The 15,948-nt window shown below is 36.4% G+C and overlaps 1 protein-coding gene across 1 annotated transcript in view; it reads right to left on the minus strand.

The window, feature by feature from the left end:
• LOC136029163 (uncharacterized) overlaps positions 1 to 15,948 on the minus strand; it is a 902,097-nt gene that overhangs the window by 846,769 nt on the left and 39,380 nt on the right. Inside the window, exon 3 of the mRNA XM_065707268.1 lies at positions 177 to 336. Within this exon, the coding sequence (XP_065563340.1) occupies positions 177 to 336 (160 nt within the window). The remainder of the gene's footprint in view (positions 1 to 176; positions 337 to 15,948) is intronic.

Genomic DNA, 15,948 nt, shown 5'->3' on the forward strand with positions numbered 1-15,948 from the left:
ACAATAATTTATGTTCATGTTAAGTTTCAACTTGGTTTTTTACCTCAATCAGAAATAACTTTTTTTTAATTATTGCCACAAAGTCATCTATTTGTTCCTTCAGATGAAGGTTCAGTATATGTACAAATCTAAGATCGTGTTATAAAATTTGACATAATTAAAAAAAGAAAACTTACATATTCATATGACAAACTACACAAGACCAATCGTTCGCTTTAATTCCAGGTCTTCTACAATTTTTGCAAACTTTCAAACCACAAGATTTGCAAGACGAGCCTCTATTTATAAGTCTGCCAAGTTCAGCACGACATCTCGAGCAACTTCGAATGTTTTGAGCTGAAAGAGAACAGAATTGTATTTTGGTAAGAGCAATAGCTCGTACCAAATCATTGCAGCTTTGAACTTTAAAAGTTCCTTAGACATAGAATAAACATTAAAGAAAACGAAAGCAAAAGAAGTGAAGTGTATATTCTGAAATACCAATACTAAAGCTGTTCCTTAGGATCAACTAGAAGTAGATGCAACTGGATTCACTCAAACGGCATTGCCATCTCACAATTCACGAACTACCACAGAAAATTTATTTAATTGTACATTTCATGTGTAAATTGTAGCGGGGCATGTTATCAAAATGATAGCATCCACAGTTTTTTGGATCTATATAATGGTACCAATGTAATTAATACAAGGGCACATCCAGTATTTTTTTTTCAGGGGGGGGGGGGTGGAGGGATTTAAAAAACTTAAAAATGCATTAAGAAAAATTTTTATATATTTTTTTACGTTTTTAAGAGCTAGGCGAAAATTTCGAAGGTGAGGTTGTTCAAACCCTCGACCCTCTCAATATTGCCTTGACTGTATATTATTCTTCAGCAGTAAATTCAACTTGATGTGGCCCACTCGTCTGACAAATGGAATTGTCTACCCGGATGTCTTTTTTAGCTAAAAGAAAGTTGAATTCTTTTATATTAGAAGCTTAAAATCCAACTAATAGTTTATTGTGTTCCTACAAATTGTTTAACGTCAATTTGAATTTTATTAATCTGAAGGATTAAAGATCAGGAAAATTTTTTAAGCAAGAATTCACTAAATCAACCTTGTAGTCTAGTGACTGAAAAATTAAAGTCATTTGCCGATAATATTGCATCGATCACTAGTCCACCGCAAAACACCGAAATATTGACAAATGAAAAAAAAACTTGAATGATGAAAAAGCAGTTATTTTTGGTTTGAAAGGAGAATAATGGTAAATGAAATTATAAAATTAAGTTTAAAACTGAAGAACTCAAAATCAGCGACAAAATAAACTATTTTTAATTTATTTTCAGTGAGTAATGGAAATTTAAATAATCTTGTTAGTAAGGTAATTAACGGAGACAAAGTGGTCGAGTCAGCAATTTTTAGAACTTCAACGATTACGAGAATTAAAACCTAAAATTACATAAAAGAACATTCAATACATAATCTAGCGACAGAATATAAAACAGAGATTTAGGATGAAAAGTGGCTCAACAGTAACAGCTGCAGTATCATCGCAGACTGAGTTGACTACACCAGACAACTCACCACAAGTTTCGAAGAGCGATACAGTTACCGAGACACGCATGTAAGAATTGCATATGAATTGATGTTAAAAATGGTTTGAAAACTCCGAGGCCATCTCAAATTAAGTTATTGGGAGAAAGAGCAGGAATACCTTACCTATCGGAACGATGGTCTTTGTGCTCGTGATTTACCTGCAATTTTAAGAATTCAGGTACGATTTATTTTAGAGGATTAAGAAATTCAGTGTTGGCAGGGCTGGTTAGCAAATCTACGACATTGAAACTTTGTTTTCTGAGCAACTTCAAACTTAGAATCATATTTTCTTAGCCAGAGGGGACAATCAAATCATAAAATTACCATTGAATTAGGGTGAAACATGTGTAAGTAAGGTGGTTAATGAAAACAAAATTAGATCAAAATATGTTTTAAATTCAAGTTAACTTGGTGGGAAGACTAAGCACAAGTTCTAGATATGTGATTGACATAACTAGACGCGATCCGCTCTTTTCGGGGTAGTTGCGGGGATTTCCTGTGCTTTGGCGAGTTTGGTGCTTCTGAACGTGCTAGGACGATGAAAATTGGTAGGCGTGTCAGGGACCTGCACAAAGTATCTTGATAAAAGTCGTTTCCACGATTCTACCATCTGGGAGGCTGGAGGGAGAGGAAAAATTGAAAAAATCAAGTATTTTTAACTTACGAATGGTTGATCGGATCTTAATGAAACTTGATATTTAGAAGGAACTCATGTCTCAGAACTCTTATTCTAAATTTTGACCATATCCGGTGATATTGGGGGGAGTTGGAGGGGGAAATGGGAAATCTTTGAAAACGCTTAGAGTGGAGAGATCGGGATCAAACCTGGTGGGATAAATAAGCACAAGTCGCAGTTACGTGATTGACATAACCGGACTAAATCTGGTCTCTTTGGGGGGGGGGTTAATTCGAAAAAAATCGATTAATTAGGTATTTTTAACTTACGAACGGGTGACCGGATCTTAAATAAATATGGTATTTAGAAGGGACTCTTGCCTCAGAGCTCAAATTTTAATTGTCGACCAGATCTGGTGAAATTGGGGGGAGTTGGATGGGGAAACTGGAAATCTTGGAAAGCGCTTAGATCGGGATGAAACTTGGCGGGTAGAATAAGCAAATGTTGTAGATACGTGATTGACGTAACCGGGCTAGATCCGCTCTCTTTGGAGGAGCTAGGGGGGTCCAGTGCTTTAGCGAGTTCGGTTGTTTAAGACGTGCTAGGACGATGAAAATTGGTAGGCGTGTCAGGGACCTGAACAAATTGACTTTATAAAATCGTTTTCCTCGATTCGACCATCTGGGATGCTGAAGGGAGAGGAAAAATTAGAAAAAATGAGCTATTTTTAACTTATGAATGGGTAATCGGATCTTAATGAATTTTTATATTTAGAAGGACTCATGTCTCAGAGCTCTTATTTTAAATCCCAACCGGCATTAAGCCTATGATTTTCCTATTAAATCAATCTATTGACTCTTAGAATTTTGCTAGAGCTCATGCCGTATAAGCTCTTGGCTCTTCCGACCTCGTCACAAGTGCCATATGAGCTATTAGCTTTTGTTTCTTTGAAATTTATTGGTCTATTCCTCATTGTTTTTTTTCTGTTTTGTTTGTTTTTTACGTACATACATATATCTCTTCGTTAGAAAAAGATACGGTACAAATCAATAGCACTTCACTACTATTGGGTATTTCTCATTTTGATTTGTTTTGTTAGTGATTGCCTTGTTTTGTAAACATTTATTTTTTGTGTACATGGACCTGGTTTTGAAATACACTGATATATTTATCTTTTCTTTCAAGTTGTCAGACTCCAGGATTTTTTTTATATATATAATTAGAGGCATTCTTAACATTTTTTCGTTGTCTTTCTCTAAAGATTCACACATGTATGATATTTTTTGTTTTGTTTTGTTGATTTGTTTTTGAAGAGCAGTCTTAAACACGAATAGAACAATCCTGGAAAACTAGAGCCTAAGAACAAGAACTAGTTTATAAATCCCTCTTTCAATGTTTTACTAAATAAGTGCAATTATTTAAGATAGTCGATAAAGCCATGTCCCATGTTCCACCTTTATAAACCTTGTTCTTCCGATTATATAATAATGTAATTGTCTTCAACAGCGACACCATTGTTTTTAAATAAAGAATGAAAAGTAAATTCATTAAAGTTAATAGGTTTAACATAAGGAATCGAGAATATCTTAACTAAAGTACACCTCTTTCTCGAGCGTTTTTAATTAAGAAGAAAACCAAACCGTTGATATTATCTAGGTAATAAAGGAAAAGGAAGCAACAAAATCCATTCTTTTTTTGTTCACATGTTAAGTTAAATCATCAACTACGAAAAAAAAAGTATTACTTGCAATAACAAGTTTAAGCTACGTTCAATTAGCCTAGCTTATTGCTCTTTAAGATAAAGGTTTAGCTTTGATCAGCATCAAATTAGTGATAGGCTATTATCAAGAAAATAACTGTTGAAACAATAGTTTCAATTAATTATTTCAATTTTGTAAGTAGTAGCAAGATGGCGTCATTAAAGAAAACCTATCTTCAACGCAATTAGCATCTTGACTAAATGAAAAGGAACCAATGGTTCTTTTCTTATTATGTGCATACCCTAATGTCTAGTTTTAACTTTATTTGGCGCATTTATTGCATTGATGAGAAGATGCAAAACAACCGAAAGGCATATGATGACACAAGTACTAAAAAAAATAAAAATAAATCGGACTTGAGACAAGATTTCAAGGCTGTTTCTTCTGGCACAGGCAGTTGTTTTCGGTCCTCTTTAGTTGCTGGATAACGTTATTAATTTTGCTGGTAGAAAATGAACAAAAATATGTTTTTTAAATTAAGAGTAAAAAACTGAAAAAGGGAAAAACAATGAGAAAAGTCCCTAAATACACTGATTCCATTCCTAAATACAACACTTCATTCCTTCAATTCCTTATCAGTCTATAAGCTTAAAGTTGTTAGGGCCTACTGAAACTTGTCGAATGCAGAAAAACATTACTAGATTTGTAAGTTCTATATTTAATCACAAGTAAAATAAAGATATAACAAAAAAGGGTAGATCTCGAACAAATTGTAACAAAAATTGTTTTTATATAGAAAATTGTTTTTATATAGAAAATCATGCTTATTATCAATTCCAAAATCGGCATCGCTACTAATAGGCAAAATGGATCAAATTCACCCTTAAAGGGCGGATGAGGGGGCAAAAGCCTAGATGTTCATTATCCGATAAATAATGAAAAAGGATGTCTTCTATGGGGTTATTGGGTTCGTAGATTAAGAAACTGATGTAAAAATCATCTTTCATCAGTATAACAAGGATATTTTTTGAAATTTCTCTTCAGTGTTCTAAGTGAGAGGGGTTATCTCCGAAAAATAAGGATATATCTTATTTTAGCGAGAAGAGGTGTCCTTTCTAGGGTTTTCTTGATCATAGATAACATAAAACAGAAAGAAAAGACTTAAAACCAACAAAAACTGAAACTATTGAGTGGCAAAAACAAAAAAACAGAAATCGTATAATTAACCCACACACACACAGAGAGATACACACACACACAAAAACTTTTCTGTGAGTACTGGGATTGGTAACTGGTAAGAGATATTGTTGCCATGCTTGTTAAGTCTGTCCTGAAAGTGCAAGGGAGGAGGGCAAAAAGAATACAAATCATGAAAATTTGTTGGAAGAAATAACTGTTTGGAGGTATTGGTTTCATAAAAAACGGAAATGAATATCTAAAATACTTTCGAATAAATTTAGCAAGTATCACCAGCTTCATGTTTGTCCTGAAACTATGTAATGTTTGTTTGTCTTGAAAAAAGATTGCTTTGAAACTAGAAGGGTCCCATCTTCTTATGAAATTTCTCTGTTGCATAGGAAATATCTAGCAAGGATCAAGCCTGAAAGAAGTCCTTAGAATCACTTATGCTAACAAACAGTACCTCAAATATTGACGGAGAAAGCAGTTTATAACAATAAATCAATTGCAAGCTAATGACTAATCGACGATAGCTAAGCTTGGAAGATGTCTGTGCAGATCAAGTATTAAAACATCTTGAACTTGTATTTGACAAGCAGAAGGAAAAACTTTCAGTCGACGGAAACAGAACAGTCAAGCTTTGGATGCAGTACCTCAATATGGTTGGCATAATTCAGAGGTTCCTAAGGACCGATAGGTTCGTTCTGTGGGAAGAATATCAGCACGTGGTAAAAAGCATGCTTCTCTGCCTCGCAGCAGTAGGCCATAACCAGTAATTAAAGACTGCAAGAATCTTCCTTCAAAAGTGGACAAGCCATTCCTTTGTTACCCAGAAATTTACAGATCTTTTTGCAATGATGGCCTTCATTTGATAAAGCGCTTAGAAAGGCAATGGGCTGGGTTGTCATCTGATTTGGTTATAGAAAAGGAATTCATGAGGATTGATAAAACATCCGGAGGCCTTACTAGTGGAGTCAGAATGACATAATTTCAGCTAAATCTTTGGGTTATGTACCGTCCTGCTTGTACTGAAGTAAACTATCTCAGGCAGGAACTTACAAGAAAGAAATATTGGACTAGCGAACAACACAAGGAGATGGGGTTCTCAAGGCAAAATAGTGACCAGGAAGACACACTACTCGTCATAGAAATACTTGAAAAGTCAAATCAAGCCTGATCTTGCAAAGCTTTATTTGAAGCTTGTAGACGTAGATAACTTGTGCTCAAATAAAAGAGAACTACTAGGACCCCATCTTCACGTTTTGGAGGGAGAAGCTCTTCTTCATAGACTTCAGTGGAACATTGAAAGTAGCTTTTCAATGATATTCGGCCAATGTCGGCTGTTATCAAAATGTGGTACCCTCACCCTACACTGGTTTTTGAAGGATGTTATGGAGTACTTGCAACAAAAGACCAGGTACAAAGCAAACATGTAAAGTTTAATGGAAGAGAGATACTGTTTACTGCAGATACATATCTTCAAAGGCCCAAGGACCAATTTTAAAAATAAAATGAGGCGAGGTTCATATGCATGCTCGCTGAAAGCTTATGTGAAAAGGAAATAAAAGCTATTCATGGAGAAGGCAAAACGGATGTGAAGATTGTTAAAACTTCTGTTGAGAAGCGTAGTATTCTTCCTACTATGCTAATTGGTGATGATACCGACTTGCTCGTTTGTTATTTTTTCATGCCAATTGCGTTTCCAACAAGATATATTATTTTCCAGAAGCAAAACAAGGCGGTATAAATGCTGCGCGGGACATACACATGATGAAAACTGGCTTCATGCACTACTTGGTTGCGACACCACTTCCCATATACTTGATGTAGGAAAAGGAAAGGGTATAAGTATATTGAAAGAAATCAAGGCGCTCCGAAGAAATTATCAAGTTTTCCTGAAGGCGAGCACAAAGGAAGAAATGGCTATTGCTCGAGAACGTGCTTTGCTATCCATCTATGAATACAAGAGTGGTAAAGGCCTAAACTCAACTCGCTATCGTATCTTCCATAAGAAGGTCTCAACATCCTCAAAATTTGTGCATACTCGAGATTTGCATTCCACACATGTATTTGCAAAGTTTCACTCGCTACGTATCTGTCATCGGGTCCGAAGATTGGAGTGAAAATAGCAGTATCGATACTCTTCAGTAGGGATTTAGGTGGGAAGAGACAGTCTTAGTTCCAACGATGATTGATTTTTCTCCAGCTCCATTGCAGCCTCTGAAAAGCTGTGAATTGCTCCTCTAAGCTAAATAGCTGTGACTCAGAAAGATACTCATGCAAGAAGAATTAGCAAATCCTTTAGGTGGATCTCCTGCCAGAATGCCATGGAGCCTGAAGACGATGAAACTGCCTTTGTTGCCAACTATTTTTGAAAGTTATCTCTTTTTATGTTTGACAAAGTGAAAATAATTAATACCGAAGTTATCTAGTTCATTCCCTCATCTATATCGACGTTGCAACATTATTAATTGAGCCATATTTCGTATATCTTGAAGCAGCAGGGCGTATGTCTGAGCAGGGCAATCGATTAAGTTTTTTTCTATGCCTTAGTTCCGTTGATTCAATTATAAAAAAAAAACCTTTTCACCACTTAAGGTTTCAGCAAAAGGTAGCCGATTCTACAGAGACACAAATAACTTATATTCCGTAATACTGCAATTGAGGCTGTTTTTTACGTTCTAAGTCTTTTTTTCTTTTTCTTTTTTGTTATCTACGATAAAAAAAACCTAGAAAGGACTCTTTGCACACTAAAATAGGATATTTCGTTGGTTTTCATATTTAACCCCTTTTACTTTTAACTCTAAGGGGGAATTTGAATAAATACGGGTGTGATACTGGTGATGGACCCTTTATACCTTCGTTTTAGTTTTCTAAGACCTAAATAGCCTCATAGAAGACATTCCATTCTAAGTAATAACGAAAAGTAGTATCACAAAATAAATTGTTTAGCCTTTTGCCTGCTCCTTCTTACTTTAAGGGCAAATTTGACCGATTTCCCCCGTGAGTAGTGATGCCGATTTTGGATATGTATGCGAATTTGTCTCTATTGAATGGTGTTAAAATCATATTGTTGTAATTTGTTCAAGGTCTAACCATATTTTAACCGCATGATACCATATCTCAATTCATTTCAACTAAATCAACCTGTAGCAAATAAAATAAAGATTAATTAACATTAAGCCAGTTCATTCTAAAGGCACTAAAAAAATAATTAATTCTTAAACATTGGAACATTTTACTCTGAACGTGTCATATGTTTCTTTTTGGAAAACGAAATTTAAAAAGTCCCTCTCCCCTCCCCCTGAAAAGTATATCAAGGTATAATTCAACATTTTATTCAAATCAAACTACAACTCAGACTTACACTATGGATTCAAGGCCCTTTTTACTTTTACAATGTAATATTTGAAGCAATTACTACTACTACAACTACTAATAACTCACTGCAGCGCCAAGCCGCCTGAGGCCAGCACAGCTACGCACGCTCCTCCTCCAACCTAATCTATTTAAAGCCTCCCTATTTACACCCTCCCAGGAAGTTCCCATTTCCTTTAAATCTTTATTTATGACATCCTCCCAACCCAGACAAGGACAACCTGCTTTCCGTGTAGCCCCAGACGGTTGGCCAAAAGGACAATCTTCGGTAATCTGTCATCCTTCGTCCGTAGAACGTGGCCTAGCCATCTCAACCTTTCTTTCATTATAGCCCTAGAAAGGGGAATTGAACCACATTTTTCGTACAACCTACTGTTTGAAATACGGTCAGTCAGCCGGGTACCCAGAACAATCCATACGCAATTTCTCTGGAAAACATCTAGTAAATTTTCATCTGTTTTCGGAGTGCCCATGCTTCAGAGCCATATTTGACCACTGTCGTCACTGTAGCTTCCAGTATTCTAATCTTGGTTTGCAGACTTATCTTTCTATTCTTCCAAAACTTTTTTAACTGTGAAAAAACACCCCGAGTCTTAGCTATTCTACTTTTAACGTCTTCACTGCTCCCACCATCTTTACTAATAATACTACCAAGGTAACTGAAGCTCCCAACCTGATCAATCTTTTCGTTACCTAATGTCTGAAGCAATTAATAAAAAAAAACTTCGAAAAAACTTTTTCAAAGAAACTAAAGAGTTATGTCAACCTTAACACCAACAGAAAAAAATTCATATATTAGTCAGACAGTTCGTGGTAACGAACTGTAGGTGTGCTTCCTTATCAACGCCCCGCTCTTTACGCTAAATTTTTTTACTGTATTAAAAAGTAGAGTTAAGAGAAGGAGTCAAACTTTAGCGTAAAGAGCGGGGCGTTGATGAGGAAGCAGCCCCTTTCATATGCGAAGTAATTTCTGTTCGTTTTAAGTTTTGATTCCGCTCCTTACTTTCCGTTAAAAAAACTTGTTTTTTTTTTTTATTTAATTCAAACACAGGACGACCAGAAACTACTATCAAAGGATAAATGAAAACGAAAACGAACATATATTAAATAATATATTACTCAAAAACATAACATAAACATATATTAATAGTATATACTAATAATATAATTATATTAATATTAGTTAACATTAATTATATTAACAATATGATATAAACAGATATTAAAATGATCATATAAAACGCATAGATATCAGATACTAAAAACCATCTTAAATCTTAACCAATCTTAAAAACGAATAAAAATTTAATTCAATTTTTAAGTCAAATTTAAGACGAGCAAAGTCAGGCCTACTACAAACAGTCGTTTGGCTACTACCCCCTTCTCCCTTCCCAAAAATTTATAATAAGAATAAAAACAAATCATTATAATAATAAAGATGATTGAAAAAAGTTAATGAAAACGAACTGAATATTTAATATTTAATCATTTTAATTACTGGAAAACTCAAATGTTCATATCTACGACAAATGCATTTCCAACATGTTTAAGATTAAAACAACATTTATTAAAATTTTATACATATTTGTGTACAGTGCCAAATGGGTGGTGGGGTAGAATATGTGGTGTAGAATAACCTATAGTATTTATTATTACATTTTTTATTTTGTTCATTCTTTTTCTGTTTTCTTTTTGGGGTATGAGGTATCACAAGAGGGTAAAATAAAGGTTAACACTAGGGCTGTTGGGGTGATATCAACCGGAAGGCAATCTTGATAGACATTTCAAAGTTTTTGAACAAAACAGACATCTCAAATTGTAATTCGATGCCACAAGGGTCAGAGTAGAGCCGAGAAGGAAAGGAGCCGAGAGGGAGGCAGATTGTCTTCCAGTAGCTTTCGACCTTTACAAAGGACCAAATGACTTTAAATTTCTAATCTAATGAACCGATTTCCAGGTTTATAAGATAACCCCTTCCATTTCCAAAGGGTGGAAAAGTTTTTGGTACTTTTCCAGCCCTTTTATGGGCTGCATTTTGAAAAGAAGTAATTTATTTTCCTTCTGCATTAGAGTCCGCTAAGCTCAATGTTTTATATAAGTTTCGATCTGATTAGAAGATTTTACAGAAGAACCAGGACCGGATATAAAAAAAAGATTTCAAAACCGTGGCTGGTTACTCTCCAATCACTTAAGAATTTTAAAAAATGGTACTAGAAGTCTCAATTTCCCATTGAATGAGCTCTCTCCGGAGTTTTAGGACTTAAAATGTGGGTGGCCTAAGGAGGGGGTTAACCTCCTTTTGTATAACATAAATTCCACTCGTTTTGGGGTATAATATTGCTCTTTAATCTCATTTGATAATGCTGTTACTGTTTGTTTAGTAGCATAAAAAGTGATTATTATTGATCTTGGTAGTCTCGTCAGTTATAAGGTTCTAGGTATTTTTCGCGAGGCCAAGATATCCAAATTTTGCTAAGGGTATTCTATGGAAACGACAATTGTAGCTACGTAAGTCAAAAGACGCTATTTACGCACGCCAATTCCCATGAACTGCTTGGGATATTGAATTGAAACTACCAAAGAGTGTTGGATGTCAATTGGACCTCCGATTCCAAATTGAGGGAGGGAGCAGGGGTAAACCGAAAGATTCTATGTGTATACAGAGATCAAAATTAGAAGGGAAGAATCACTCTTGTTTGTAAAACTTGACTAGTAATGTCATATTATTAGATTTCAAATTTAATTAAATGTAGTGAAACTCTTAGTCAAAACCAAGCAAATTTAAAATTGAAAGAACTCCTTGTTAAAATGTCAATTTAAATAACATGGTCTCAAACACTAAATCAAAACCCAACAAACTTAAAATTGACAGAACTCCTTCAAATTAAGCAATAGTTTAAATAAAAAAAGTTTTCAAAAAGTCATTAAACCGTGTTCCCAAAAAAGTATTGGGTACTATCTACTAGGGGTACAAAGGAAGTTTTCTTCCGTTCGAAATACCTTTAAACGACTTATTTTCTTTAATTTAGTGTACACTTGGGCAGGTACCCACAACCGTAGAATATGAAGGTTTCCCATCAGTAGGCTTTCCCATTTGAAGAATCTTTTAGGGACTTATTCTTAAAAAACTGAATTCTTAAAAAACGGGCCGACTTTGCATTGAAATGCCCACACCAACCACTATTGCTTATCTAGATGTAAACAAATTTTTTTATACGATTCTAAGAAAGTACTAAACATTTTTTACAACATATAAGACAAAGGACGGTTCCTTAAAAAACGGGGTGATTGTGCATGAAATACCCTTATAAACAACTTTATTTTTTTAGCCGTTAAAACAATTTTATTCAAATCAATGACTTTACAAAACCATTTTTGAACGCATGTAAGAATAAGGCCGAATCCTTAAAAAACAAGAGCTAAGAGCTCATATGGCACTTGTGACGAGGTCGGAAGAACCAAGAGCCATGAGCTCATATGGCATGAGCTGTAACAAAATTCTAAGAATCAACAGATTGAAGGGAAAATCAGAGGCTTAATGCCGGTCGGGATTTTAAAATAAGATTTCTGAGACACAAGGTCTTTCTAAATATCAAAATTCATTAAGATCCAATCACCCACTCGTAAGTTAAAAATACCTAATTTTTAAATTTTTTCTCTCCTTTCAGCCCCCACCCCAGATGGTCAAATCAAAGAAAACGACTTTATCAAGTCAATTTGTACAGGTCCCTGACACGCCTACCAATTTTCATCGTCCTAGCACATCCAGAAGCACCAGACTCGCCAAAGCACTAGACCCCCCTAAATACCCCAAAGAGAGCGGATCCAGTCCGGTTACTTCAATTACGTATCTACAACATTTGTTTATTCTACCCACCGAGTTTCATCAAGATCTCTCCACTCTAAGCGATTTCCAAGATTTTCGATTTCCTACTCCAACTCCCCAATGTCACCAAATCTGGTCTAGATTTAAAATAAGAGCTCTGAACCATCAGTTCTTTCTAAATATTACATTTCATTAAGATCTGGTCACCCGTTCTTCAGTTAAAAATACCTCAATTTTTCTAATTTTTCCGAATTAATACCCCTTCCAACTCCCTTAAAGAGAGTATATCCATTCCAATTATGTCAATCATGTATGTAGAACTTGTGCTTATTCTTCTCATCAAGTTTAATTCCGATCTCTCTACTCTAATCGTTTTCCAAGATTTCCGATTTCCAAGAGTTCTGTTTCCCCCTCCAACCCCCTATGTCCTCGGATCCGATTCGAATTGAAAATAGAGCATCTGAGACATAAGATCTTTCTGTATATAAATTTTCATTAAGATCCGATTACTCATTCGTAAGATAGAGATATCTCAATTTTCATACTTCCCTCCTTAAACTCCGCCCAATGTCATTGGATCTGGTCGTGATCAAGGAGGCACACTCGTGCCTCTATAAAGAGGCGACACACGACAATGTTAAGCGATCTTCGGTTCCAGTGGTCGCAGACGGATGGGGAGGGATGCATTTCGTAGCCCGAGCTCCAACTAAGAAACCTGCAAAATTTCATCCCCCTCCAACTTTTTCTTCATGGGGAAAATCTGGCCGAAAGTTTCGACCTGTCAACCCAAGCCCCCCTTTAACGTTGTCCGATCGGGCTGAAATTCACAAGTTAAGGTCCCCTAGGGCCCAGGAGCTTATCCGCGAAATTTCAGATTGATCCGATAACTCCTTCCCTGTTTTCCAGAAACCACGCATAGCCACTTAAAATTCATTTACTTTTTTTTCTAGACGCCTACAGGTCACATCCGACATCGGATCTGGGTGTACGAAGACTCATTCGATGCGGAATTCTCCGAGTAAGTGCCCATGAAAGTTTCGTAGGAAAATCTTAACCCCCCGAAAATTTCGACCCTCCAACCCCCCCCCCCCACCCACCCCTTTTAACGTTGTCCGATCGGGCTGAAATTCACAAGTTAAGGTCCCATACGGCCCAGGAGCTTATCCGCGAAATTTCAGCTTGATCTGATAACTCCTTCCCTGTTTTCCAGAAACCACCCATTAGCTATTTAATTAACGGATTTCTCTCCATAAGAGCCCATGTTAATTTGAAATTGTTAAAAGCTATTGAGAAGTTATATTTACACACATGCAAGTTATTAGCTCAGTTGGTAGAGCGTGAGACTTTTAATCCTTGGGTCAAGGGTTCAAGTCCCTTACGGGCGGTTTTTTATCACAACATCAAAAAAATTTTGATAACACCTGGACAGCTTATCATTTGAGAGATAACAGAATATTAGCTTCTTATGAGCAAAAGAAACATTTCGGTCATTCTATCTATTTTTTTCTATTTTATACAATGATTTAAAAGCGGGGGGGGGGGCGGCAGCCACCCAAGTTCCTCTCCTAATTCCTGTACGAGGAGTACAGGAATTATTAAATTACATCCACCATGGATTGTAGAAAAACGTACAGAAATAATGTGAAAAAAACTTCGTTTTCTTAAAGAGTTAAAGAGGCTGCGTCCCAAAGTCGAACCTTAAAACGTACAGGAATTAGAAGAGGCAGTTGGGGGGCTGCCGCCCCCCAAACCCCCAGCTTTTAAAGACTCTTTTGTACAGGTTTTTTGTTTTTTGCTAACCCCCAGCTCTTGGCTTCGGAAAGGCCCTCTTTTAATTAACAAAAAATTGAAATGAATGAATAATGGAATAACTTCGAAAAATGTTAAACACAAGAGGACAGGAGAACCATTGCGCCGAAACTAGTAATTAGTAACAATGAAGTCCCCCCCCCCCAAAAAAACCTGTACAAAAGAGTCTTTAAAAGCTGGGGGTTTGGGGGGCGGCAGCCACCCAACTGCCTCTTCTAATTCCTGTACGTTTTAAGGTTCGACTTTGGGACGCAGCCTCTTTAACTCTTTAAGAAAACGAAGTTTTTTTCACATTATTTAAAATGAGAGCTCTGAAGCACAAGATCCTTCTAAATATCAAATTACATTAAGATTTGATTAACCGTCGTAAGTTACAAATACCTCATTTTTTCTAATTTTTACGAATATCCCGCCCCCCCAACTCCCCCAAAGAGAGCGGATTCGGTCTGGTTTGTCAGTCACGTATATTGAACTTGTGCTTATTCTTCCCACCAAGTTTTATTAATATCTTTCCACTCTAAGCCTTTTTCAAGATTTCCAATCCCACCCCCAACTCCTCCAATGACATTGGATCCGGTCGAGATTTCTAATAAGAGATTTGAGTGACGAGATCCTTCTGTATATGAAATTTCGTTAAGATCTTATCACTCCTTAGTAAATTAAAAATACCTCATTTTTTCTAACTTTCTGAATTAACCCTCCCCCCAACTCCCTCAAAGAGAGCGGATCCATTCCAATTATGTCAATCACGTATCTAGGACTTGTGCTATGTTTTCCACCAAGTTTCATCCCGATCCCTCCACTCTAAGCGTTTTCCAAGATCTTGGGTTTCCCCTCCAACTCCCCTCAATGTCACCGGGTCTAGTTGGAATTCAAAGGACTTTGAGATACAATATCCTTCTAAATATCAAATTTCATTAAGATTCGATCACCCGTTCGTAAGTTAAAAGTATCTTATTTTTCTAATTTTTCCTAATTAAGCGTCCCCCACTCCCCTCCGCAGACGATTGAGTCGGGAAAACGAATTTTCCTAATTTAATCTGGTCTGGTCCCTGATACGCATGCCAAATTTCATCGTCCTAGCCTATCTGGAAGTGCCTTGACTAGAAAAACCGCGACAGACAGACAGACCGACGGACAGACTGATAAAATTTGCGATAGCTATATGTCACTTGATTAATACCAAGTGCCATAAAAACGGGACGAGTTTCCATGAAATGGCAACACAAAGCGATTTTTTTAGCTGTTAAAACAATTTTATACTAATCAAAGAACGTACATGTAATTTCAATACATGGAAAAAAATAGTCCAAAAAATTTCAGTTAAAAAATTGGGGTGGGGGGACAGAAACTGAAGGAGGGGCAACGGGGCCCTGGAGGGGTACAAGGGGGCCTGAATGGGGACCTGGGGGACTCGGATCCCTGGAGTGGGACATAAGGCCCTGGAGGGAGATTCTGGGCCCTTCAGGGGGATTCAGGGCCCTGGAGGAGGACAAGAAGCTCAGGATAAGAATATAGGACCCAAACTCATTACCAAAAATCCAACTCTAATTGAGAAATCGATTGCGCTATTAACTTGTTACAACATTGACGCTTAACATCAGTTGCCCAGCGTCCCAGAAACAAAACATTGATTGCCTAAAATGTATTTCTAAGAGCATATATCATCAATGACTTCTTAGCTCTATCGAGTAACGTGTCGTTCTTTTGCCATAGGAAACAATGGGTCTCACGTTCAATTTAATCATCAGACGCAAATTTCATAAAATGAGTGGAAAACTGCTTAGAAGCTAAAAATGTCTTTGGCTCAGTTTTTTCTCAAAGAACCAGATGCGAGGGCTGTCACCGAACGTATTGTATTG

This window comes from Artemia franciscana, chromosome 1, assembly GCF_032884065.1.
Source record: "Artemia franciscana chromosome 1, ASM3288406v1, whole genome shotgun sequence".
Classification (NCBI taxonomy): Eukaryota; Metazoa; Arthropoda; class Branchiopoda; order Anostraca; family Artemiidae; genus Artemia; species Artemia franciscana.